This window comes from Rhynchophorus ferrugineus, unplaced genomic scaffold (genome assembly GCF_030347505.1).
Source record: "Rhynchophorus ferrugineus isolate W39M unplaced genomic scaffold, kcgeb_rfMv2 rfM7, whole genome shotgun sequence".
NCBI lineage: Eukaryota > Metazoa > Arthropoda > Insecta > Coleoptera > Curculionidae > Rhynchophorus > Rhynchophorus ferrugineus.
This window is the reverse complement of record NW_027472586.1, coordinates 15969070-15995727: the sequence shown is the minus strand read 5'-3', so window position 1 is coordinate 15995727 and position 26658 is coordinate 15969070. Positions and strand designations below refer to the sequence as shown.

The 26658-nt window shown below is 33.1% G+C and overlaps 1 protein-coding gene and 1 long non-coding RNA gene across 4 annotated transcripts in view; one reads left to right on the top strand and one right to left on the bottom strand.

Annotated features, from left to right (window-relative positions):
- Epac (Exchange protein directly activated by cAMP) overlaps window positions 1-26658 on the top strand; it is a 517502-nt gene that overhangs the window by 153822 nt on the left and 337022 nt on the right. Inside the window, exon 2 of the mRNA XM_076410278.1 lies at window positions 1223-1365. Within this exon, the coding sequence (XP_076266393.1) occupies window positions 1223-1365 (143 nt within the window). The remainder of the gene's footprint in view (window positions 1-1222; window positions 1366-26658) is intronic.
- On the bottom strand, window positions 12543-16941 carry LOC143199483 (uncharacterized). Of its 3 annotated transcripts, none has more exons than XR_013006445.1 (3): window positions 13630-16941; window positions 13045-13582; window positions 12543-12942 (listed from the first exon to the last, which is right to left on the bottom strand). It is a non-coding gene; the product is annotated as an uncharacterized LOC143199483 (long non-coding RNA). The 3 variants fall into 3 exon arrangements; XR_013006444.1 differs by having other exon boundaries at window positions 13045-13810; window positions 13870-16941; XR_013006443.1 differs by having other exon boundaries at window positions 13045-16941.

The following is a 26658-nucleotide window of genomic DNA, read 5'->3' as shown; positions in this document are numbered from 1 at the left end:
CCAGTCAAACTGAAAATAGTGACTGAAAGTAGTTGACTGATACTAAAAAGAAGTAAAATCAGTCGGACCGAAAATAGCGACTGTAACAGTCGATAGTAAAATGTAGTCAATCACTAAACAGTCGATAATTCCCAACACTACTTCCTATGCTTCAAAGATGGGGATATGCAGAGAGAAAAAAAATCCTCCTCGGAATACATTAAAATGGGGACCACATAAATTAATATCGAGAGATTTAGAGTGTCCTTACCGTAACACATTATACTATATTTGGGGCTATATTTCAGTCGTTACGTTTCTACGTCCAGAAATATATTCTTCGAAATAACATTCAAAAACTACCTGAGGGATGGGAAGCAGTACAACATTAAAATTATCAATTTGTTCATCAAATCGGTCAAAAAATAAGGTAAAATTTTCAACAGAAAAAAACGATAACTTTTAAATACGTCTATATATTATAATAAATAGGCATAATATCAACATAATCATGCATAATAACCCTCCATAAATAAGAGTTTTTTATGACTTCAAGATTACTTTAGAAAGGATATTACCACCGATATGTATCCTATTCTTTTGAAACTTTATAATAGACATATTCTATGTCCACTGAAAAACGCTCCCTATGCTTCAAGAGTGACGATATCCAGACGTAAGGAACACTTGGGATATCACTAAATGTCGATCACATACACTTTAGATTAAAACGGGTACCACATGAATTGATACCGAGAGATGCTTTTCCAAAGGAGTATCCTAAATGTCCTCCCTTAACCTGTAATCCTAAGTATTACTGACGATCAAAAAGCGTTTTGATTTAGCGCTAGATAAAATAAGGCTGCGCTACCAAATCATTAAATTAAAAATCATTGGGAAAATGGTCTATGGAATTTGCTCAGAGGTTTTATTTCAAAAATTTCTTGATATGATTCTTAAACTACCTCAAGGGAATCATCAGAGCTTAATTGAAATTAGGAATTACCAATCCATGTCATGTTTTCAAAAATATATATCATAATAAATTCATATAATATTAACATAATCATATATAAATATCCTTCATACATAACCTCGGCATTGTTTTATCGGAGAAACAAATCCTGCGGGAACCCTCTTCAGAAACTCCCGACGGTGGCCGATAAATCCTCCACTCCAATGACCAAATCCGCCATAGTAAATCGTCGACCGACAGATATGGATTAAAACTTTCTTGTTGCAGACCATGTGACCGAAACGTAAAAGACGTGGAACTAATCTGCTCCCGATTGCGTCGTGTGGACCAATTCTGCCGCTTGCCGAACTCCCTCCTGCAACAACTGGCATTATGCGGCTATTACGAAGATTTAGAAAATGGAGTAACCCGTAAGTATTAAAGCCCCTTAGTTTAGAAATTGTGCCATAATATTCTCATTCAATGAGATATCATTTCTGGAAATTACTATACATTATTATCCTTGTTCTAAAAGTTACTTCGTGATTGTGATAATACAGTTATTTCGATGGACTGGTACTTTAACATGTCAATTGAAATGTCCCCGGCCTGATGCATATATGGCGCTACTAAAATTAAATACATATGTTTTTTATATAGCCCTAACCCTCAAAAGAAGCGTGTATGCAATTCACAGCTGTCGGATGATTAGTTTGTGAATAATAACATTTTGAGTGAAGCAACTTTGGTTATTGTGAAAAAAAAATGCATAAAAAGGAATTTCGCGAATTCGTGTTAATAAATTACTGCTTTTTGAACGGAAAAAATACAGTTGAAGCAAAAACTTGACTTGATGCCGAGTTTCCGGACACTGCCTCAGGAAAATCAGACATCAAAGATTGGTATGGTAAGCTTAGATGTAGTGAAATTAGCACCGAAACGATGAAAGCAGTGGACGCCCAAAAGAGGTGGCTACCGACGAAAACATTTAATTAAATAAAATAGCAGACCCTCTAAAGAAATCTACTGAACGTGTATATCATATCATTCACGAATATTTGGGTATGAGAAAGCTCTGTGCAAAGTGGGTGCCGCGCGAGCTCACTTTTGACCAAAAACAACGACGAGTTGATGATTCGGAGCAGTGTTTGAAGATGATCAAGCGTAATAAATCTGAGTTTTGCGTCGATATGTGACAATGGATGAAACATGGCTCTATCATTTCACTCCGAAGTCCAATCGACAGTCATCCGAGTGGATTGCACAGGATGAACCCGCTCCAAAGCGTGGGAAAACGCAACAGTCGGCTGGCAAGGTTATGGCGTCTTTATTTTGGGATGCGCATGGAATAATTTTTATTGACTACCTTGAAAAAGAACGGACCATCAACAATGATTATAACATAGCGATATTGGAAAAGGACGAAATCGCCGAAAAAACGACCAAGACAATGAAAGTGCTGGTTCGCCAAGACAATGCACCACAAGACAAGTCAGTGAAAACGATAGCAAAAATCCATGAATTGGGCTTCTAATTGCTTCCGCATCTACTGTATTCTCCAGATCTGGCCACCAACGACTATTTCCTGTTCTCAGATCTCAAAAGGATGCTCGCTGGGAAGACATTTTCGTCGAATGAAGAGATGATCGCCTAAACGAAGGCCTATTTTGAAGCAAATCGTACTACAAAAATCGTATCGAAAAGTTGGAGGGTCACTATAAGCCCTTGAATTATTCAACATAATTCCCTTAAATATTCATAAACCCTTTAAGGGAATTATGTTGAATAAAAAAAAACTAATTTTGGCCAAAAAGTGTGCTTTACTATGGTAGGCCGGGGACTTTTCAATTGACCTGTTAGTTAATCAAAATATTTGTTGGTAATTAATAACTATAATATATCTGTTCTTTAAAATTGTTCCAATTTTAAAATATAGACGATGGCATAAGTTAAGCCTCTATTGTACTACTGCCAACATAAATTTTGTAGATATACCCAATTAAAACGAATCGCCGAAACGTATATATGCGCATAACTTTAGAACCAGAGCATCAAATATTATAATTCTTTTTCTTTGTTATTTTTAAATCGCCGAAAAACGACCAAGACAATGAAAGTGCTGGTTCACCAAGACAATGCACCACAAGACAAGTCAGTGAAAACGATAGCAAAAATCCATGAATTTGGCTTCTAATTGCTTCCGCATCTACTGTATTCTCCAGATCTGGCCACCAGCGACTATTTCCTGTTCTCAGATCTCAAAAGGATGCTCACTGGGAAGACATTTTCGTCGAATGAAGAGATGATCGCCTAAACGGAGGCCTATTTTGAAGCAAATCGTACTACAACAATTGTATCGAAAAGTTGGAGGGTCACTATAAGCCCTTGAATTATTCAACATAATTCCCTTAAATATTCATAAACCCTTTAAGGGAATTATGTTGAATAAAAAAAAACTAATTTTGGCAAAAAAATTTGCTTTACTATGGTAGGCCGGGGACTTTTCAATTGACCTGTTAATTAATCAAAATGTTTGTTGGCAATTAATAACTATAATATATCTGTTCTTTAGAATTGTTCCAATTTTAAAATATAGACGATGGCAAAAGTTAAGCCTCTATTGTACTACTGCCAACATACATTTTGTAGATATACCCAATTAAAACGAATCGCCGAAATGTATATATGCGCATAACTTCAGAACCAGATCATCAAATATTATAATTCTTTTTCTTTGTTATTTTTGTTATTGTAGAAAAATATTAGTATATGAAAAAAAAAATAAAAACAGCTTATGGAAATGTTTTTTATATAAATAATATATATACTATAGACTTTCAATAAAATATTTTACTTAAATACTAGTTAACATTTTTTTAAAACATTTTCAATATATATCAAAAACGTTATCTATAGTATACTAATAGCTAATAACTTAACTATTTTCTAATTATACATTGTTATTGCTTTAAATATTATTAATAGGACAACTATAAATTAAAATATTATTTGTCCAAAATATACTTTAAAATACAACATTTGAATTTACTGAATATAGTAAATACTTGTAATAATTTTATAAATACTTAATTGAACACTACATATTATATGTAGCCAGCAAAATGTTTCATTTTTGCCTTTTTAAATTCTTTTTTTTTGAATCGCCAGAGCAAGTTACGCCTAATTATAATTTTTCTTATTACGTTGCCTTACTCAGCATATTGTGCACAAGTAATCATTCCATTCCTTAATTACATCCTTTGCTGACCACTTGTTAGGATTATTTTGTTGGATTGCTCTTTTTAGCATGAATAACAATACATCTGCAGTGAATTATTAAGACATTTTAAGAATTACGAAACCTGACAAAATATTAATCTGACCTTTATCTTTTTCCATTAACTATTGTTGTATTTATCAGCGTTTTGCCTAGTGGCCTAGTGTTGTAATTTGAAATACCTATGTCTGTACACATATCGAGTACAAAGCTGTACAAGATCACAAGTCTCCCTTCACCAATTTTATTATATGCCTTTACAAATTTTATTCTCTTAAAATAAATGTCCGGAAGCTGCATTGGATCTCTTCGTGGTTTATCTTTATACTATTTAAATCCTACTTCCTAACCGTGTTTGAGGTCATGGCTTATATCCCTTAAAGAGCTGCATATCTCTAAGCTTTCTGTGGATACTTTCGATTCTAGTATTTGTCTTTGAAATAATTATATTAAATTATGTTTATTTTTAAAAAACTATCCACCGTTTGTATACATTACATAAATTTAATCTTGAATATAACTAAACATCAAGGTATGTAGACACTTTCTGTTCAGTCAATCCACAATTATATTGCTTTTCTTTTTGTGACGGATTTTAATTATAATATCCATACTAATATTCACTGCAGCATAATAGAAATATTTCCAGTAAAGACCCCAGCAGCTTAGTATTTAATAATATTAATACTTACCTCTCTAACTCATTTTATTCTTAAAAGCGGAGCCTGATTACCTAGTTCCTTTTCGAAGTTAGTGATTAAAGACGTAATCTGTTTATGATTGGCTATTTAGTTGGCAGCGACTTGAAATTTATTAAAACAAGCAAAGCGCCAAAGAAACTTTTACCAGTTTATAACATTTTATTATCACTAATATTTTGAAGAATTTTGCAGACATTTGACAACTGAGCGACTTTTGCAGGCAGATTCGGTAACATGTTCAAACATATCACACAGCACTGTATCAATTTTGAATTAAAACTAAATGAGTAGGAAAATATCATATTAAAATGAATTTACAAACATTTGTAGGCAATACATTATACATCTGAATGACGCGAGTTCATTGCTACTTTGGATAGACTATATGTTTTATTACCTACATGTCTTTTACAAAACTTATATTCAGCCTAGAGAATTATATTACATATACCATTTTGTTGCAATAATTAAATAACAGGTTTGAAATATAATAAAAACATGAAACACCCGTAGAGTTTATAATTTTTTGCTCAAAGCAGCTAATTACTATTTTTGCGTTGTTAATTAAAAAGATACGATCAAATTAGCTCCCGACTTTAACGTTCTATTCAATTTTACCTTATAATTTAAATACAATTTTCAGTAAAAGGGTCGCTATCGCCCCTATTATTTGAACACACCATTCAAATACTTAAATAATTTAATTGGTTTCATGCTGACCCCTGACAGTTAGCAAATACACCCACATCTATATTAGTGAATTATATAATATTAGGTTGTTCAATATGTTCGCGTAAACGAAAGGATAATTTGCGATAACAGGTTTATAGTTATAAAATTGTTTATATCTTTCGATATAATTTCTGTCTACTTCAATACATGTTTTCGAGGTATCTTCCTATTCATGAATTCACTCTTTGTAGTATTCCTGTGAGGGTTTTGAAACGTTGTCCTCTATGATTATTATATCCTTGCGCGAGGTTTAAGAACAGGTGTAAAAATCAAAAGGTTCTAAATCCGACCGATAATCCCATTATGCACATAGCTGTTTGAAACATGAAGTTTATTTATAGTAAATATTGACCACTGAGCTTAGTTAAAGATGAATTTCATTTTATTTTAGAAAGAAAATTTTGAAAAAGAAACAGTTTTTAACCACTATTAGTCTGATCTAATTGTTAAATACGATGATTTTGATAATTCTCTACATTTAACAACATTTTTCCCTTCAGTATTATTGATTTATTCAATATATATACGAATATATATTTTGAAGAGAACCTGCCGGAGCCCATCAAATATTTTTAGAAGTTTCTGGTAACAGTTCCGTCATATCAACAACTATTTAAAAGTGATGGTTTGAACGAACGTCCTAGAGGGTCAAAACGTTCAAAGTTATGTACAAGACATAATGGACAAAAGCCTTAAATAAATTTTCGTTCAAATATCAAATATCCCAAACAAATTTCAGAATGATCAGTTGATGAATTAACTCTTTCGTGAGTTTAGAGGCTATGAAAAATATCCAAAAGGGAGGAAAAGGGGCACCACACGAATCAGCTGAAAATGCTATTTCAAACATCGCGGTTTCAGTGCTTGCTATGAAAAAAGAAAACAACAATACTATAACAAATCTACTTGCAAGTACAAAAAGGCATGAGTTAGTCGAGGATAGCTATGCACATCGACACCGAATATTAATATGTTTATCCATACAGCATTGCTACGCATATAGTTGAATTAGCACAGTGTAGAATATTAGGATGTGCTAAATCTTTTGGTGGAAGTAAAATTGATGATAATAAATAATCGAAAATGTTATTGGTGACATTAATGACGCCACCTGCAGAGGACTATACCTAAAATTGCATCCGCTGGAATATATTATCTTGTTATTAAGTAAATGTAGGCTGTTAGGGGTATCTGCTTTAAATTTCAATATTCTCGTCATTTTTCGATTACCAGTTTTCCGAGTTCCCTTATATTATTTTTTTTTATATAATATATTGGAGTTGATATAAAAATCGGGAAATATTTCACATAAAATTCAATTTATTAATTTTATTTGTTAGAATGTAAATATGCTCCATTATTTATCGGCAGTATTATCGCTATTTTTGATGGCAAAATCATGATGATATCGGTGAAAAGCTTCAGAGGATTCTCATTGGGCTGAATCAAGTGATTGGCAAATATTGGAAAAAGTGATCAGAGAGTGCTATGTCTGGACTATATGGTTGACCAACAGATAATTATCAAAGAAATCACTTTAACTTGCTAATGACTATTGTCGTACATAATCGTTCTTTTTTTCTGTTGGTTGTTGTCGAGGCAATTAATGACATACAGTTGTAGCAATAACGTGAATAATCTTACCTTCCCCACAGCAGTTTCAATTTCAAATAGGGCCTATTTAATGAATAACAAATAAAATTAATATTTTTGTTTGAAAATTTTGTATCCATTAGTTGCTATATTGTTTCTATATGTTCTTTATCTGAAATGTTGATAAGGACCGCTTTGGAAATGGCCATCAATGATTATTAGTGACTTCTCATTATTATCAACTTTTAATTTATACCTGTAGCGACTTTGAGGCATGTCGAATTTTACATAGTAGAATAACGGTCTACAAAATACCCAGAAATATGATCACAGATGTTGAACTCGGGAGGGGTGAAAGCAGCACCAACTAGAACCCGATAACGAATAGCTGGCAGCAACCCCGAGACGTTTATCTGGGATGTTATTGAAGGGTATTTCCAATCATTTCAGTACTCGACTGTCGTTTGATTTAGACATGCCACCATCGACTGCCCAAGCCTCGTCAACAGGTAACACCGCTGCCATCCGTTTTATCTATTTTCCACATTTTTATATTACTTCAATATATAACGGTCACATAATGTAAACACTACTGTTTCATTTCGTTTTACCTCCATTCACCGAGCCATATCAATATACCCTAAAGTGGTGACCGCGACGTGATCTTTCGCAACACGTGCAACATGGTGTATTTTACGTGCCCGTTATATTTTTTGTTTCAACACTTTCAATATTTTTAATTCGATTCGTATGTGACTACGGATTAGTCACAGAACAGCTCCAGCAGTTGGGTACCGATTGCAGTTACCGTAGACTCGTCATGTCTTCGCCGAGGTACCAGAATTGCCAACGTCTCGTCGTCGAAGAAAATAAGCTACCACGTCGTCGAACAATCGATCCTCCCACAGCGTCTATTACGGGAGCCCTGTCCGAAAAATAGCTTGTTTTCAACGCCGTCGATGGACCACATTCAAGTGCCAAAGCGACGATGAACCAACGGTATCTGTAGGACCGGAAGATATAGACCGTACCAGATCGCAACCGTACCAACCACAACCGTTTCGATTTATCATATGTTTCAAAGCCCTTTTCATGCAGCACATTTTGTTTGGTATATCAGTATTTTGTATTTCATTTTTTTTTCATACTTCTTGGTTTTTTTATTTGTTCAAAATAATTGTATGTAAAATTCTGGCAGGGGAGTATGGTAGTGACCTAGAGGAATGTCGAATTTTACATAACGGAATACCGGTCTACAAAATACCCAGAAATATCCCAGATGTTGAACACGGGCGAGGTGCCAGCAGCGCCAACTAGAACCCGATAACGAATAGCTAACAACCCCGAGACGTTTATCTGGGATGTTATTGAAGGGTATTTCCAATCATTTCAGTACTCGACTATCGTTTGGTTTAAACGCGCCACCATCGACTGCCCAAGCCTCGTCAACAGGAAACACCGCTGCCATCCGTTTTATCTATTTTGTATTTTCCATATTTTCATCATTCAATAAATAACGGTCACATAATATAAACACATTTCGTTTTACGTTTTACCTCCATTCACCGAGCCATATCAATATACCCTAATTACCTAACATTTTTACACTTGTCACATTTTATTTATTTTTTATTTTTTACCACTCTCTTCGCGCACTTAATGTTGTATCTATATCCTGAGCCTTGGAGTGGTTCCCGTTGTTCTCTAGAGTATGGCGTATTGTCCATCTCCGTAATATTTGCCATGTTACTTAAGGCTATTGAAGTTGCATCCACTGAAGTAAAATCGTTTTGTATGCCTTTCGGTTAAATTAATTTCTGGGAACTGAGGTTCGAAGTCAGGTTTATATTCCCTTGATGATTTGCTTTGCAGCTTTGCTACTATTTATTCTTCTAATTCTTTTAACTCATTATGCCTACGATAACAACACTATAGTAATAAGTTTATAATAAAGTTTTCAATCTCTATATTAATTTCGTTAAAACTACAGGTCGTGTTTGGATGCGGAGTAAATTTAGATCAGATTGTTGTTACGCTTTACAAGAATTATCAAAACATTAGATACTTATTAAATTGCTTAAGTTTGTTAACATAACTTGGTTCCTCTTTCAGTAAGTTATGGCAGTAAAATTAAAAGTTTTTAACTCAGAACATTAATAAAATCCAAAGAAATTAAAGGAATGAAAAAAGGAAAACCATAATAAAAAAAATAATAAATAAAGCATATATATATATATATATATATATATATATCTTATAACCTAAAAAATAAAAATTAATTAAAGTAAATCTGCAAAAAGCATATATATATATATATATATATATATATATATATATATATATATATATATATATATCTTATAACCTAAAAAATAAAAATTAATTAAAGTAAATCTGTATATGTGGAGTTCAATGACAAACCGGCATAACAAAGTCGTATTTTACACGCCTATTTCGCTGCTACCTGCGACATCAAAGTTATTTGAGAATTTACTGTTAAAACGTACTAAATAATATATAGAAATACCAGATTTCCAGTTTGGATTTTGAAATCACCACTCGACGATCGACCAAGTGCACATAATAACAGCGGTTCTTGAAAAGGCATTCAACGGAAAGAAACACTGCGCTACAATTGGGGTTAATCTACAAAATAAGCAAATTGCTATCGTGGAATTACTGTCGTATTTGCATTATACTGGTGATATCACAACAACAAAAGAAACAGTACTTGGAAGATTTGCCGACGACACAGTTATCACGGAAAAAAATATATTTATGCCTAGAGCTGTAGAAAATTTACAATTAGTAGGCAACAAGATCTACAAATGGACTAGAGACTGAAATATACAGCTTAGTAGCTCAAAATCTGTCCAAACCTAAATATATCTGTTGACGGTTGCCCGATTCCACAAGCATAACCAGCTAAATACCTCGGCAAACATCTCGACGGTAGGCTAAATTAGGAATATCATGTTAGAAAAAAAGCAGAGCACATTGTACTCAAAGTAAAGCAAATTTACTGGATAGTCGGAAGCTATTCCAAACTTGACCGAAAATCAAAGTTATTGGTTTATCAGTCAATCATAAAGTCAATTTGGTCCTATGTGGTTGCACTAACATATCAAACCAACTAGTAATCCAACGTACAAAGTTCTATGATTAATTATCAATGCTTATCGCTACGAAATCGACGAAGAGCTGCACGATGTCCTCGAAATTAAATGGATATACGAAGTGATCGAAGATTTCAGCTAACAGCTAAGATTTTACTAAGCATAACTAATGTAAGATGTAATTTATAAAAAATGTGCACTTCATATACTATATATCACTCTTACTAATAGCACTAAATAATACTATAATTCCATAAAGCAGCAAATATTAAGTATCTCGGAATGAACCTTAATGCAAAACTTCGCTGGATGGACAAGAAAAAAAGGGAAGGAAATAACTGTTAGTTAAGTTTTCCAGAATAAAATCCTGAGGAGTATCTTAGGTACACCCAGATACTACAGGGCTGATTACTTGCATCGAGATCTTCAGACTAATAACAATGTAATAAATAAACACAAAGAAAAACTATTGTTTTGTTGTTTTCTGAATTTCATAAAATTTTCACAACTATTTAAAACAAATGAATAAATTATTGAAAACAAAACCCTAGAATTAGTGAATAATAAACACAACCTGATGTGAATCATCGAAAGGCGCATGCGCAGGACGGGCCAATCATGTAGGACATCTCCACTTCCTTCAAGAAACGATCAAGACGATAGTCGCCATCTGCTGGAAAAAAATGGCACGAACATTTTACCGGCCCAATTTATAATACCCGACGACGTTAATCAAGCAGTAATTTAATTTTTAATTAGACGTTTTTGATTATGAAACATTCTCTCTTCTCTGAATATTCCATTCGTTATATATTTTTAAGCTTCAAAGTGAAACTGATTTAAATCAGTCGATCTAATCTAGAAAATTCCATAATTTATATCCAAATCTCCATCAAAAATTAAGCCCGCTATACGTAAGAAGCTTAATTCGGCTTATGAGGGTGAAATTCCGGCGCCATCGTCGACATCCGTATTTCGTTCTACCAAGGGAGAGGTGAAGGAGGAGAGGCGAAAAGAATGGCACGCGAAATAAACCAATATCTGTAAATCTTATTCGGCGCGAACCTTAACTTAGAATTAGAATAAACCAGAATTGCGTAGCGAATGTGTCAGTGCGGTAGTTTAATTAGTTAGTTTAATTTCACCGAAACATAATTATATTTAAAATGCAAAAACTGAAGCGTCTAACTATAGACTATCCAGAGTAGCAGTGAACATGCGTGATCCAAATTTATGACGTCGAAACGTCGCAATGTTGCCGCATCAATTCTGAGTTTTAGTTTCTTTTACTGACATATAACAAAATTTTATTCTATATAAAATAATGAAACATAAATCTTTTCAAATATATTTTATTTTGACATTATAGTACATCTAATACATTTCCCTTTTTTACGTTTAGTTCTTGTTTCCTTCAATGGTGTGTTTCCTCGTCAAATCATTTTGATATCATTGTATTTTTTCTTTTTTGTAGATCCTATTCGGCGCGAACCATAAATTAGAATTAGAATAAACCAGAATTGCGTCGCGAATGTGTCAGTGCGGTAGTTTAATTAGTTAGTTTAATTTCACCGAAACATAATTATATCTAAAATGCAAAAACTGAAGCGTCTAACTATAGTCTATCTAGAGTAGCAGTGAACCTGCGTCATCCAAATTTATGACATCGAAACGTCGCAATGTTGCCGCATCAATTCTGAGTTTTAGTTTTTTTTCTGACATATAACAAAATTCTATTCTATATAAAATAATGAAACATAAATGTTTTCAAACATATTTTATTTTGACATTATAGTACATCTAATACATTTCCCTTTTTTACGTTTAGTTCTTGTTTCCTTCAATGGTGTGTTTCCTCGTCAAGTCATTTTGATATCATAGTATTTTTGTTTTGTAGATCCTATTCGGCGCGAACCATAAATTAGAATTAGAATAAACCAGAATTGCGTCGCGAATGTGTCAGTGCGGTAGTTTAATTAGTTAGTTTAATTTCACCGAAACATAATTATATCTAAAATGCAAAAACTGAAGCGTCTAACTATAGTCTATCCAGAGTAGCAATGAACCTACGTCATCTCATTTTATGACAACGAAACGTCGCAATATTGCCGTATCAATTCTGAGTTTTAGTTTTTTTTTTGACTGACATATAACAAAATTCTATTCTATATATAATAATGAAACATAAATGTTTTCAAATATATTTTATTTTGGCATTATAGTACATCTAATACATATATTATCGAATAATTGAAACTACAGGTACAATATTTCGGAGGTTAGTCTTGTTTTAGTATATTTACATTGAACTCTTTTCTACACCAACCATGAGGTAGTGTTTTAGATGCGCTTTTTTATGTAGTGGTATCCTCTAGAGACCTAATCCAACTATTTTATATCCAAGTAAATATATTGCATTCATTAGAGGGCATTTCCCTTTTTTACGTTCAATTCTTGTTTCCATCAATGGTGTGTATCTTTGTCAAGTCATTTTGATATCACTGTATTTTTTGTCTCTTCTCTTACCACCGGTGTACATCATTCCTGATAAAATTAATCGCTCAATTCTCCCTAATGTTGTTACCATATCTGCAAAACAGTTGAACAAATAAACATATATCTGCGCACATAAATCGTTCACACTCTACAATAAAACTTCCTACACTTATCATATATTAATTATGTACCCACCTTTAGTTATTTCCACTCTCATTACCCTGTCTTGGAAATTGTCAAAATTAAATCATAATCCCACATTCAGAATGTTTAATTCAATTGAATAACTAAGCTGTTAATTTCCATTATATCTAACATTTGTTCACGATTTAATCTTTTGTCAATTTTTTCTTCGATGTGTCTAATCGAATTCATCGAAACTAAAGGTGTTGTTAACCATTCCTCAACAATTCTAAGAAGAACGATATATCTGCAATGAATTATTAATAAATGTTATGATGTAAATCCCCAATGAACTGTTATTCCAACGTTTAACTTTTTCCATCAAATGAAGCAAAGGAATAATCGTACTACAAAAATGCTATCGAAAAGTTGGAGGATCTCTATAATCAGCGTATCACTTTTGAAGGAATGTTGAATAAATAAAACTAACTTTGCCAAAAAAGTGTGTTTTACTAAGGTAGACCGGGGACTTTTCAATTGACCTGTTACCTCAAAGTTACCATATCGCATTGCTCTAAGCTATCTATCTATATTTTCTAGACAGTTTCCCCTGAAATAGTTGTATTAAATTATGTAAATATTAACTAAAATACTTACTGTGTTTATACATTTCATATATTTAATCTCTGATAGATCCAACATTAAGCTGAGTTTGATTTGTCACCCGCTTCGTATGAGAACCGTTTCTTGTTGGTGAATCCAAGATTATTCTTTCATTAAATTTTTAAGATGTTATAATGACCGTGCCCATACTAATATTTAATGCAGATGTAACGCGCTAAAGATACATTCAATAGAAATCGTTGCAACTTAAATTTTAGCTCTAAAAATATTTACCTCCGTAACGAATTTTACTGGCAAGTGGAGGCCTCCAATGTCCTTCCTGTCCGAAGTCACTGATTAGAGACACTATATATTATGTCTGGCTTCGGTATTTTAAATCAGATCAATAATAAGCAGGGATTTGAAATTTATCAAAACAAGCAGTGTTAAAAAGACGTTTGCCGGTTTATAACCTGGAATTGTTATAACTAATATTTTGAAGTATTTTGCAGACATTTGGCAACCGAACGACTATTCCACGCTCAATCGTATACACGTTCGAATGAATCAGACAGCATTATATATATTTTTAACTAAAATAAAATGAGTAGATAAATATTGTGTGATTCTAAAACGAATTTACAAATTGCGGCGGGCAATATATTAAACATCTTGATGACGTAAATTCACTGCTTCTTTGGATAGATAGGCTTTGAATAGTTTTACGTTTACTATAAAACTAAGTTTAATAAAAAAATTAGTCAAGGCCGTGAATAGAAATGGTAAAGGATTTTTGTATTTGAAAACCGTTTTCTCTAAATTAAGTGATGCTTAAACCTGAGCTATTTTGATTCATTGTCGATTTGTAAATATATATTACTATTTTTTTATAAAATTAATAATATAACTAAATAAATCTTATTTATATATAATACTTTAATATATCATAACTTTAGAATGGTACGTGTTACAAAAATCCGGTTAAGTTTTTGCGTTCAGCAGGTACTATTTGACAAAAAAACGCTGTATTAGTTATTAGACAAAAAATGTGTTATTAAACAATCTTATTAAACACACATTAATTTTATTATAAGATTTAAAATGAAATGCCGGACTACGAAGTTTTTAGCAGACACAAACACAACATATCAAAATTCACCATGTCAAATCAAATACCAATAAGAAGACCTACGCAACATTGACGACACTTGCGATATCCTAGCCATCATTTCCGCATTTCAACGTTTCAACTTTTTAGTGTGATTCGATTTTAATTGGATTATTGATCTCTTACACTTAAAAAATTGGTTGTTTGCTACCAACGGAAAGAAAAAAATTAAGTGGGATTTATCAAGACAAATGACCTAAATTTGTCCAGGATTGATTGGTCTACAGTGACTGTACCGTGTGACCTTAACTGCAATAATAATTTTAGAAAGAATACTGAAACTAAGAATACTACTAGAAAGAATTCTAAGTGAGTGAATATACCAAACATACTAATCTTTAAATATGGTAGAGTATTGAAGAACATTACACAAAAATACTGTCAGTTCAAGAATTAGTAAGATAATAATAAGCAGTAATCACCCGAAGGAATATCCAACAATAGCTATTTATTAAGACAATTAAATTTGTATCGATGGCAAACAATCCCAGTCAAGCCAGTAACCAGATTGGGTAAGACCGGATGTCTTCTGGGATGATTTCTAAAGTTAATCACTCGCCAGTCGGTAGGCTTAATGCCGAGGACCGTGGTTCGGAGCCTACGTTAAACTGTAGGTCCAGTCACTAAAAAATCCAAGAGGTTGACGTGACTAAAAACAATATAACATTTTTTTAACTATATCGCTTGTTTCACGGCCTTGCAAGATTTAACCACATTTATCTAACATATTTCTGCCTTGGAACGAAAACACAAAACTTGCTTCGTGTTTTTACCTATGTATAATTAAATCAGAGACCCTCACACCATCAACGCCCACCATAATGTCTACTTATCACTCAAATTCATTAAAATAATGTGTAAATAGACCCATGCCCATGCAAAACTTACAGTGCGACCAAAACCAAAACTACTCCCCTACGCCACGCAGATAAAATTATATTATCTCAAACGTCAACATTTCTGCCAAATAATTTTTTATTACAGAAATAACTTTTAGTTCGGGTAAAGTAAATACTTTTTAAAATTAGTTACATAGTATTACCCATATGATTTAAAGTCGAATATTTTCGTGTTTGTGACACGGTAAGCAATCTTGATGACAGGGAATGATGAATGTTTGCTTAATATAAGGGGGTATTGTAGTTTAGAACCTTTAAAAATCGATGACTTTCTTCATATTTTTAAAGTGTAACCCTTTAAGAATATGTCCTTTGGAGGATTTTTGAAAATTTTTGATATAATATTGTTCAAAATTCTGAAACCTTTTTGTAGAAAGCTTTAATATTACTGAAGATTATTTTTGAAGATTTGTAGTAATTATGATGATGAACAATAAAGATGAATATTCATTACATAAAAACAAGTGCAACAAATACAATTTTAAAGATTTTTTGGGCTACATATTAAATCTTCTAAAATCTGAAAAAGTAGTCCATTTCAAATTTTCAATCTATATTTTCATATATACTGCCAGATGTTATGAAAATTGTTTCTTACTCCAAAGTCAATTAAATGATTTGTTACTTATGTTTTATTATTACTATTACTTTTTTGTATTCAATGTTTTATTAGCCATCATAGCCATAGTTACGATAATTCAGCTCTATTTGAACTTCCTCTTTTGCGTTTTTCTATTTCATTTTTGTGATTTCTATTTCATCACAATATGAGTTTACTTTTTTTTCAACAATTAGTGAGACGGATATGTTTATATTTCTTTTCGAACCTTCTTTGGAAAAGAAAAGGAAATAGCTGTAACTTATTAATTGCTATAGTTTATTACCTTTAAAATAACAGTTTCAGAGAAATAAGTTTTAATATTCAAAAAGCTTGAGCAAACATCGGGGGACTCAGAAAATCGAAAATGTTAATCAAAAAAGACCCAATAGACAAGATAACATAAATCCGGTAAAATGTTTTTCTTTATCAACCAAAATTTTGTTCTTTGACCTTATTACATTAATAAATAATCATAAAACCGTGTATATTACATATAAATCTGTCTGTTATGCATAAATTCCGCGCATTATGTTCAAGGTCGAGGCTAGGACGGCAAAGCCAGAACGTTAAAAATCAGTCGAATGAAACTAGTAGGTCCGAAAATAGTAACTGAAAGTACACGATACTGACTGAAAGAGTCGATAGTAAAAAGTAGTCAGTTACCAAACAGTCGATTGTTTCCAACGCTATTAAGAACATTTGATTTTTGGTGGTTTATATTAATTGATGTATTTGTGACTTAATTGTGATATTAGAAATTAACTAATTTTTGACAGAAATTATTTTGAATGGTCAAAATTTGGAGTTATTTTATGACAAGATCAAATTTTAATGTAGTAGCATATATTTTTTCAATATTTTTTTTTACCTATGAGTAACAATGTCGACCGCCTATATTGGTGTAAAATTATTCGTGTTCTTTACAAACACTAAGACTGCTCCACACATCGGAGACTGGTATTGAATGAACCCTAACTAATTAAACTGGGAAGATTCCAGTCAATATTTCTTTAAAATGAGTTTGAAGTTTACCGCATATTTTTAAAAAGCACTCGAAGCGCATTTGCCCAGGTGCCCGATAACAATTTCCGTGATTCTCGTAATGTCGCGGTAAATTTTTACGGGATGCCCATCCCGATCGAAAGTTTTATCGGGCGGGTCATTGAATATGGCGTCGACGGCAACGACGGCGGTTTGAACGTTTCGCGATAAAAATTCGTATTTTCAGGCACGATCTTTTGATTCACCAGCGTCGAGTTACCTCGAAAATAAAGGGCGGACCGTCTAGTTTAATTTTCGGTTTAACCTCAACTTTATTATCTTTCACGCCGAAGAGCGTCGACTGCAGCTAGTAAAATTTGCATGGATATCTCCTACATTTCATTCCAATATATATCGTTACATTGTCGCCATCCAAATAGGCGGAAATATGATTTATAATTATGTATTTAATAAAATGGTAAAAAGGACACATAATGAACTTTGATCTAACCTAACTATTATTAACAGAGAACAACAGGTTTTTTTTATTTATATTTTATATTTATATTTATAGGTTTCATTTGTAAGATATAACATTTAAATTGAAATGTTCTTGGCCTACCATAGTAAAGCACATTTTTTTTTTTTGGCAAAATTAGTTTTTTTTATTCGACATAATTCCCTTCAATGGTGATAAATTGATTATAGCGATCCTACAACTTTTCGATACCATTTTTGTAGTATGATTTGTCCTTTGCTTCAATATAGGCCTCAGTTTCGTCGATCCCCTATTCATTCGACGAAAATTTCTGCCCAGCGAGCATTCTTTTGAGATCTGAGAAAAAGAAATAGTTGCTAGGGGGCAAGATTTGGAGAATACGGTGGATGAGGAAGCAATCGAAACAAAATTCATGGATTTTTGACACGGTGCATTGTCTTGGTGAAGTGGTACTTCCTTTTTCCTCAAATGCTGCCGTTTTTCGGCAATTTCGTCCTTCAAATTGTCCAATACCGCTATGTAATAGTCGCTGTTGGTGGTCCTTCCTTTTTCAAGGTAGTCAATGAAAATTAATCCATCCACATCTCAAAATACAGACGCCATAACCTTGCCAGCCGACTGTTGCGTTTTCCCACGCTTTGGAGCGGGTACATCGTGTGCAGTCCACACGTATGTCTGTCGGTTGGACTTCGGAGTTAAATTATGGAGCCATATTTCATGCATTGTCACATATCGATGCAAAAACTCTAGTTTATTACATCTTCAAACACTGCTCCGAATCATCAACTGGTCGTTGTTTTTGGTCAAAAGTGAGCTCGCGCTGCACCCACTTAGCACAGAGCTTTCTCATACCCAAATATTCGTGAATGATATGATGTACACGTTCAGTTGATATCTTTAGAGTACCTGCTATTTCATTCAATTTCAATCGACGGTCATTTAAGATCATTTTGTGGATTTTTTAAATGTCTTCGTCGGTAATAACCTCTTTTGGGCGCCGACTGCGTTCAGCGTCGGTTCAGCAAGTTCTAGATATACAATATTGTCAATAGTACAATAATCTCTACGGAATGGTTTTCCAAATTTTGGTGACTCCAGATTCCAATAGCCTGAGGCTAAACATTTATATGTTATATTTTTACTGATTATTTCTATTGGTGTCATTTTTGTAGTCAGTGTTAAAACAGCGGATTTATCCCTTTTTACCTTACAGATTTCATTCCTTTTTATGTCTAATCGTTTGTTATACTCTTATTTGTTGGTACCCAGCAAGTGTTCTCGCAACTGTTATTTTTACTTACGTATTATTTCACATATCGCTAACCTTACTTGCGAATGAATTTGTAGTGTTTTTGTTTTTCTTTTAATTTTGTTAAAAGTAACTATTAATAATTTAACGTAACCATATAGCTGGTAAATATTATTAAATGTTTACACTAATAGAATCTTAAAACATTTATAAACATTTCAATGTTGCGTGTTTCATTAGTCTTTTCAAAAACTGGGATAATATAATCTTAAGCAGACTAAAGCTATTATGTACTATAAAGTGTTAGTGCATTCGAGTCTTCTTTATATGAACTAGTTTTATTTAAAATGAAATTGAAAAATATTATTATTAAAAATGTTATCCATAACTAGCTACTACAATGGGTGGCCGAATTGTTAGGTAGAATATTGAGATGATTTACGAGTAATTTTCTATTTTAATTGGATTCTGTAACAAACGATTAGTTGGGGGTCTCTTATATATTTTTTATTTGTATCTGTAATTTATTGGGATCATAAAAACTAAAGAAATACATAAAACACTTTTATAATCTTCGTTTTGGTTATTTTAATATTATTAAGAGCTTCTATGCAATCTTGTTGGAATGTGGAGTTCTGATACTATTCCCTAATGGAAATATTAATTAATTGTTGCTTGGTGGTAATAACTTTTGCTGGGATTCAGATCTGGTGTATTCTCTGGCGAAGGAAAAACAGTGATTTTTTCCAACAAATATACGGTAGCACTTCTGGCTTTGCAACACGGTGTCGAATCATGCATAAAAATGTAGTTGTTATCGTCAGGGAACCATTCATTGATCTGCGGTAGTTATCAGATTTCTAGTACCCGTTTGTATTGCAACTGCTACTAATGTATAGGCGTTCCATACCTTTGGCTGGGATAACAGACCATACCATGACACTAACCGGGTGTTTAACCCTCTCTACATGGCAATAGGCGTGGAATTGGATTGTCAAAGTTTGAAAGTTTGATTCGTCGAAAAAGCACACCTGTAAATTAATAGATTTAATACTAGGAAATCATTATTGAACAACTGTATTTTTCAAAACAGTTATACTTACTCGACTTCAGTCTGAAACAGTCATATTTCCATATTGTCCATACCATTGGAGTCAGTCAGTCAGTCTTTTTCATGCTGTCAGTTATCTGCGTTACATAATCTACGTCATTATAAATTCTATAAAATAGAACTCTTGCACTTAGTTGAAATATTTGTATATCAATTATAATAAGGGAATCTACATGAATATATTTTATAGATACTAATGATCACATTCTACTTTTGAACTCTATTCAACATTCACTATAACTCTTAAATTGTTGAGTGCTAAAATATTTTAGTAGGCGTAAAAGATACGAATTTGATTCGAACTGAAATGTAAACGAACTTCCAATGTTCCGCCATAAATCGTCTATGGATTTGGGCGTGTTAAACTAATCAAAGGATAGTTTCCCCATAAGAATATCTGATAAGTAGGTAAAATATTAGATAGTATTAAGGCTTGCCGAATAAAGGGTAAATAATGGGATGGCTTATATTTAAAGAAATTAATTCTTTTATCAACTCAATTTAATTTTCTTCTGCAGTGCTTTTTACTTTTACCTTTAGGTTTAATGGTGTAAACCTGGATTCAAAAAATGCTAATCTAATCACTGGTTCTGTGATTGTGATTGTCATAAGTAACTTCTAAAATTAAAACTAATAAGTTCTACAATAAGGATAACGGAATTATGATGTTGCCATTGTCGTCCTCTAAAACGTCCTATATATTATTGAAGGGCCGCCATTGACATTTTGTTAGTCATTTTTGAATCCGATATAATATAATGAGGAAACAAATTTAAAAGTGGAATTGGTTTTTTTTAAATAAAATATATAATAAATTCAATCTCTGCCGGTCGGACTAAAATAAATGATCACTGATGAATCAAAAAATTGTTAACTATGCAATGTAAAATTTACTGTTAAGTTTATTTAGGTATCTTTGTAGAAACTGCAAGTTTCATATACTCCTGGTGGTTTAACTAGTTCAGATGGGTCATAAATTCGCATGCGTACTGAAATCACTAACGGGTCAATTGAAAAGTCCCCGGCCTACCATAGTAAAACAAATTTTTTGCCAAAATCAGTTTCTTTAATTCTCGCAAAAACTCGGGTTTATTACGCTTGATAATCTTCAAACACTGCTTCGAATCATCAACTCGCCGTTGTTTTTGGTCAAAAGTGAGCTCGCGCGGCACCCACTTTGTACAGAGCTTTCTCATACCCAAATATTCGTGAATGATAACATGTATTGTTAATGATGTACACGTTTAATTGATATCTTTTTAGAGTGTCTGCTATTTCATTCGATTTCAATTTACGCCCGTGCAAAATCATTTCCCTTCAAAAAGCAATGTTTTATCAACGCGCGAAAATCATTTTTATCAATTTTTTTCACAATAACAAAAGTTGCTTCACTCAAAATGCTGTAATTCACAAATTAATGATCCGACAGCTGTCAAATTAATACACGCATCATATCGGGTAAACCTAAAAGGACTAACTAAAGAACATATGTATTTAATTCTAGTAGCGCCATCTATGTGTCGCGCCTGGGACTTTTCAATTGACCTGTTATATCAATGGAGATGATGTTACAGGAGAACTAATCTACTGCAGACCACACGAATATTAGACATAAAAATATTGTGGTTGGTTTAAAGTGAGTATACGGATTTAATAAAATTCGTTGGATATTAATATTTCGACTCAATTTATAACTATAATTTTCTCAATAACATTTTTCTGTTGTATACGAAATATTATTTAGAGAATATTTTAAATTTGTTATATTTGAGTATGTTCAATAAAATTCTTCTGTTTGCAAATAACCAAATAGATATAGATATAGGCAGTCAGTGTCCCTCTAACTTAATATGGAGCAACTATAAAGACATTTCAATGGTTTTTCATGAGAACTAATTTAAGAAATATAGTGATAAAATGAAACCGAAAAGTGTATCTTGCGTATAAACTCGCGACAATTATAATAAACAACATAGTTAATTGCTTATTAATATTACTTTTTATCATTAATATTAGGTAAATAATTTAAGGAATATTTATATTTTCTAATGGTTTTTTCAAAACAATACCAAATCAAATGCGCATGCTTACTTTTTAAGTCAATATCAATGCGCTTTCATAAACATTTTCCGAATAGTTGCAAAATGTATTAAATGGAGTCTTCGGCTACCTCATATATAGGTAAATATATAAATTTAATTCATAGCCATATAACCACTAAGGGTAATGAAAAGCCTTAAACTAACATAATCTTAAAATCTATTTACAAGGATCATCGAATTAACATTAACATTCATATAGGAAGGAGGATGTTCCCATTAAATACTTGTTGTCTATTCTAAAGTTAAGCAGCCAACAGCCCCATAATACCTGTTTCCGTCATTAAACGGCTTTATTTTCCTTCTCTTGACCAATGCCCTTAATAAAATTTTCATAAGGGATCATAGGATCACGCCCTAATGTTTTCTAAAAGCGTAAATGTGGTTTTAGTTGGACCGTAACCTGCAATTTAAAGCTGATAAAATAAGAACTGCCGCTGATATTGTCTGTTTTATGGTGCTCGAAGATTAGGAAAAAACATATATAATATTAAAGTTATATATATATATATATATATATATATATATATATATATACCGCTAATCCATTTTAATTCTAATACACACAAAAGCTTAGCTTATGTGTATGTTAAATGTTCTTTATCGAATCATTCTTTCGATGTTTGCACATAGCTAGTAATCATTGGTGGCTAGATCTGGAACGTAAGATAAACGATAAAGCATTTTGAATTTGAAAATTACTTAAAACCATTGTGATATTCAAATTACCTACCAGATTGATATGCATTTTTTGGAACATGTCGTATAGGACAGGTTAGATTTAAGAAAATAGGGGCCATATGGAGTCATGTGTTAAGGCTACAACATAAAGCCACATAGAAGGCGATATCCCTTAAACATCTAAATTGTTATTTTTAACATACATGAAAATCGCTCATTATCCCAATAAACTTGTGTTGGGAACTATCGACTGAAATCGACTATCGACTTGTCTATCTTTACACAATGCATTAAACACATACAAAGGTAACAAAAACAGTTTGAATCGACTTTGCAACGTTAACTCTGAAATTTCACACGTTCCGAAGCACAGCACCAATTTAATTCGCCAATCAACTTATAGCCATTATAATAACTTTCTTGTTCTGGCCTAAAACCTGGTGGTGGAATGCACGTCGCCCGATGATGATACCCGATCGCGAAGACTCGCCCTGGAGTTACAAGTTGGAGCGGCTTATGTGGGACTGCCTTTGGGCTTACCGAATATACTGAACCAAAACAGCCTCACAGCTCACCCCTATAAGTTGCTATTGCTACATGTCGACCAGCTCGAGAAGAAGCGCGTTTTCCGGAAAACTTGAGCTCAGTTGTTTTTTTGTTTAAAGATTGATATACTTGTATGAACTGCTTGATCTCTGTAGTAGTGTTATTTACTCTATAAATTTGATTGTTTCTGGCAAACCATGAAACGTGTAAGATTTTCCTGAGGAGTTTATTTTGGAAAATTTGAAGCAGTTTCACCTCGTTGGGTGTAACAAACTTGAGGTAGACATTAGATCCGTAGAGGAATACCGACCGGATTAAGATCTTGTAAAATAAGAATTTGATGGAGTTGGGAATGTCAATCGTCGGTCAAAGCGGACACCTAGGTACGTCACGTTTTCCAGACATGGAATTTTTGCGCGATTTGTTGCAATATTTTGATATACCTGACTAATAGTTAAAATTATACATCCATTTCATAAGTTTATCTGTTACGCCTTTTACTTAAGTCACAATTATTATTTTACTTATTTAATACTGTCTAACAGACGGTACAGTGTTGAAAAACGTTGCTTTCGCAGCGATCCATGTTCCAATTTATTCAGCATTTCGATACAGAATGCCAACAAATCCTTTTTTGTGACAGTACATCATTGAATTTGTTTATTTGACGTCAATGTATATCTTCAGTAAGGGTTTCGTTGAATTTTAGCAGCATGTAATACACTGCAACTTGCTGCTGCCACCATATGTATAGCGATACTGTATGACCATGAATGCTTCGCTTCGGTTTTGATTTAGATGGTTCTCCTAGACTAACGGTTTGAGTTTTTGGGTTAGGAATTATCGTACTAGATCAATTTTCATCGTCAGTGACAATAAGCCACAGAATTTTTTTTGGAACTTTCCTATCGCATATCTGCCTGTAGGCTTGTTCAAATTGCAAGGTGTCTGAAAGATCTTGTAGAGTTTGAACTGAGTTTATGTCCAGTAAGTCGTGAAACCCTTGTCTTTAAAATTGACAATTGGGAGATGACGGATGACGCAACACATTTATTCAACTGAAGCGGCAAAAGTTTTACTATGTATTTAATATGTAATTAAATGGAATTGTGTAGATTTTATAAAGTAATTTCTGTAAATTGAAGTGGTTTAAATTAACACTAGAAAAATGTGCCTTTAGCTTAAATGATGTAATAATTTTTGAATTTTTTTAACCAAAAAGTAAAGAAAGTTAATATTTTTTTATTATCTTCTATCTAGTTGTTGTGTCTTAATTTTTTCTTTTATTACGTAAGATCTGGTATGAATTTGTAGCGAATTTTTATATTTTTTTAGAAAGTAACTGTAAAATGTTGATATCCTAGTAGACGCATCAATCCTTTATTTAGGTAAATGTATACATTTAGTATATAATCATAAAGTTACCAAATGTAATTAGAAGCTTATACTAGCATAATCTTAAAATCTGTTTACTATTTCAGTGTATACGTTAGGTGTTTCATTAAAATTCCCATTCCATTCAAAAAAATTCAGTCATATGCCCAATATATTCCCCATTACTTGTTTCATATTAGTATTCCCAGAATTGGATTAACGTAATCTTAAACAGACTAAATTTATTATGTAGTATTATGGGTGAATTCAAGGGTCTTTTTTTCGTTTACTGGATTGACCAGCTAGAACCAAACGGTCTTCGGCTGATGTCGCTTCAGATTCGAGATATGGTTGTTTTGCGGAAGACAGAGACCCTGGGTTACGACTGGGACTGTCGTGTTTGTTCACAAACGGGATGCCTGATTCGAGGTGTGTGTTGACGCTCCTCATAAACCATGTGGCTTTGAGTAACGCAGGGACTTTTTTGGATTGGAACACTCGTAGTAGTTCAAGTTGTCTCCGAGACATACCTGTTCTCCACTGAGGCAGATTGGACGGACTAGCATTTTATACAGTCGCTTTCTGTGGGACTGGGAGTAGTTTTCTTTTTTCTGCAGAGTAGAGAATTTGAGATGAGATTCAATGAGACCATTGGAATCTGCGGTCGAACTGGAGACCGAGATATGAAACTTTCTAGAGCCATGGGATAGGGACTTTATCGATTTGTAGGCGATAGGTGCGGAACTCCTTCATTCGGAGGAACAGAATAGCCTGAGTTTTGCTCGAGTTAATCTGAAGCCGCCAGAATTTGTACCACGCTATCGCTTGGTTCAGTTGTACTTGAAGTCTATTGCATATTGTCTCGGGACAGTAACCGGTTGTGGAGAAAGCGGTATCATCTGCATAAAATGCTGTGTGGGAGAGTTTGTTGAGCGTGTGGGAGAGTTTGTTGAGCGGGAAATTAGCCTTATAAAGGTTATAAATGGCTGGGGCTAATGGAGCACCTTGCGGGACTCCTGCGGAAATTTGTTTACGAGAGAAGACTGCGTCACCGATCCTCACCTGAAAGGACCTACCATCTAAGTATGAATCTATCAGGGATAATAGGTTATTCGGTAGACCTAGTTGCTTTGCTTTAAATATTTGACCGTGGTGCCATACTTGGTCGAAAGCCTTGGAGACATCTAAGAAGATAGCTCCAGTTTTTCGACCTTGTGTCATTGCCTGGTGGATAGTTGCTGCGATGCGGGCAGCTTGATGGAGGGTTAATTGAAGGAGTTTTTTTTGGGTAGAAACTATTTTTAACCAAAATTGAACTGAAAAATACTATTATTAAGAATATTAAAATAAAAATTTTATGTATCTATTAAATCACTTTCTACCTTTGTTATAATTACTATAATTATTTATAACGTGTTTTTAAGCTTTAATCTAAGAAATCTTCAAATACTTAAGCTCTGAAGTATTTTACTAGTAACGTGGTGATACCGTATCTAAAGAAAAATTAGTGTCAACGGAGGCATTTCGTCGTTATGGTCTTTTTCGCAACAAGCCTTGTTAAATCTGTTCAATTGATGTCAGTGGATAGTCTTCCTAGACTAACCCATGACTTTTTGAGGTGGGAATTGTCGTACTAGATCCAGTTTCATCGCCAGTCATAATAAGCGACAGAATTTTTTTTTTATATTTTCTGTCCCCTATAACCATCTGTAGGCCATAGGTTAAATATTTTCTAAGCAACTTGAAAGTTCCTGGAGAGTTTGAGCTGAGTTTTAGTCCGGTAAGTGGTGTAGTTTACTGTAATTCAACATTTTTGATTCTCCAGATATCAAAATCTTCACTGGTAAATCATTTAAATTAAAATTGACAATTGGG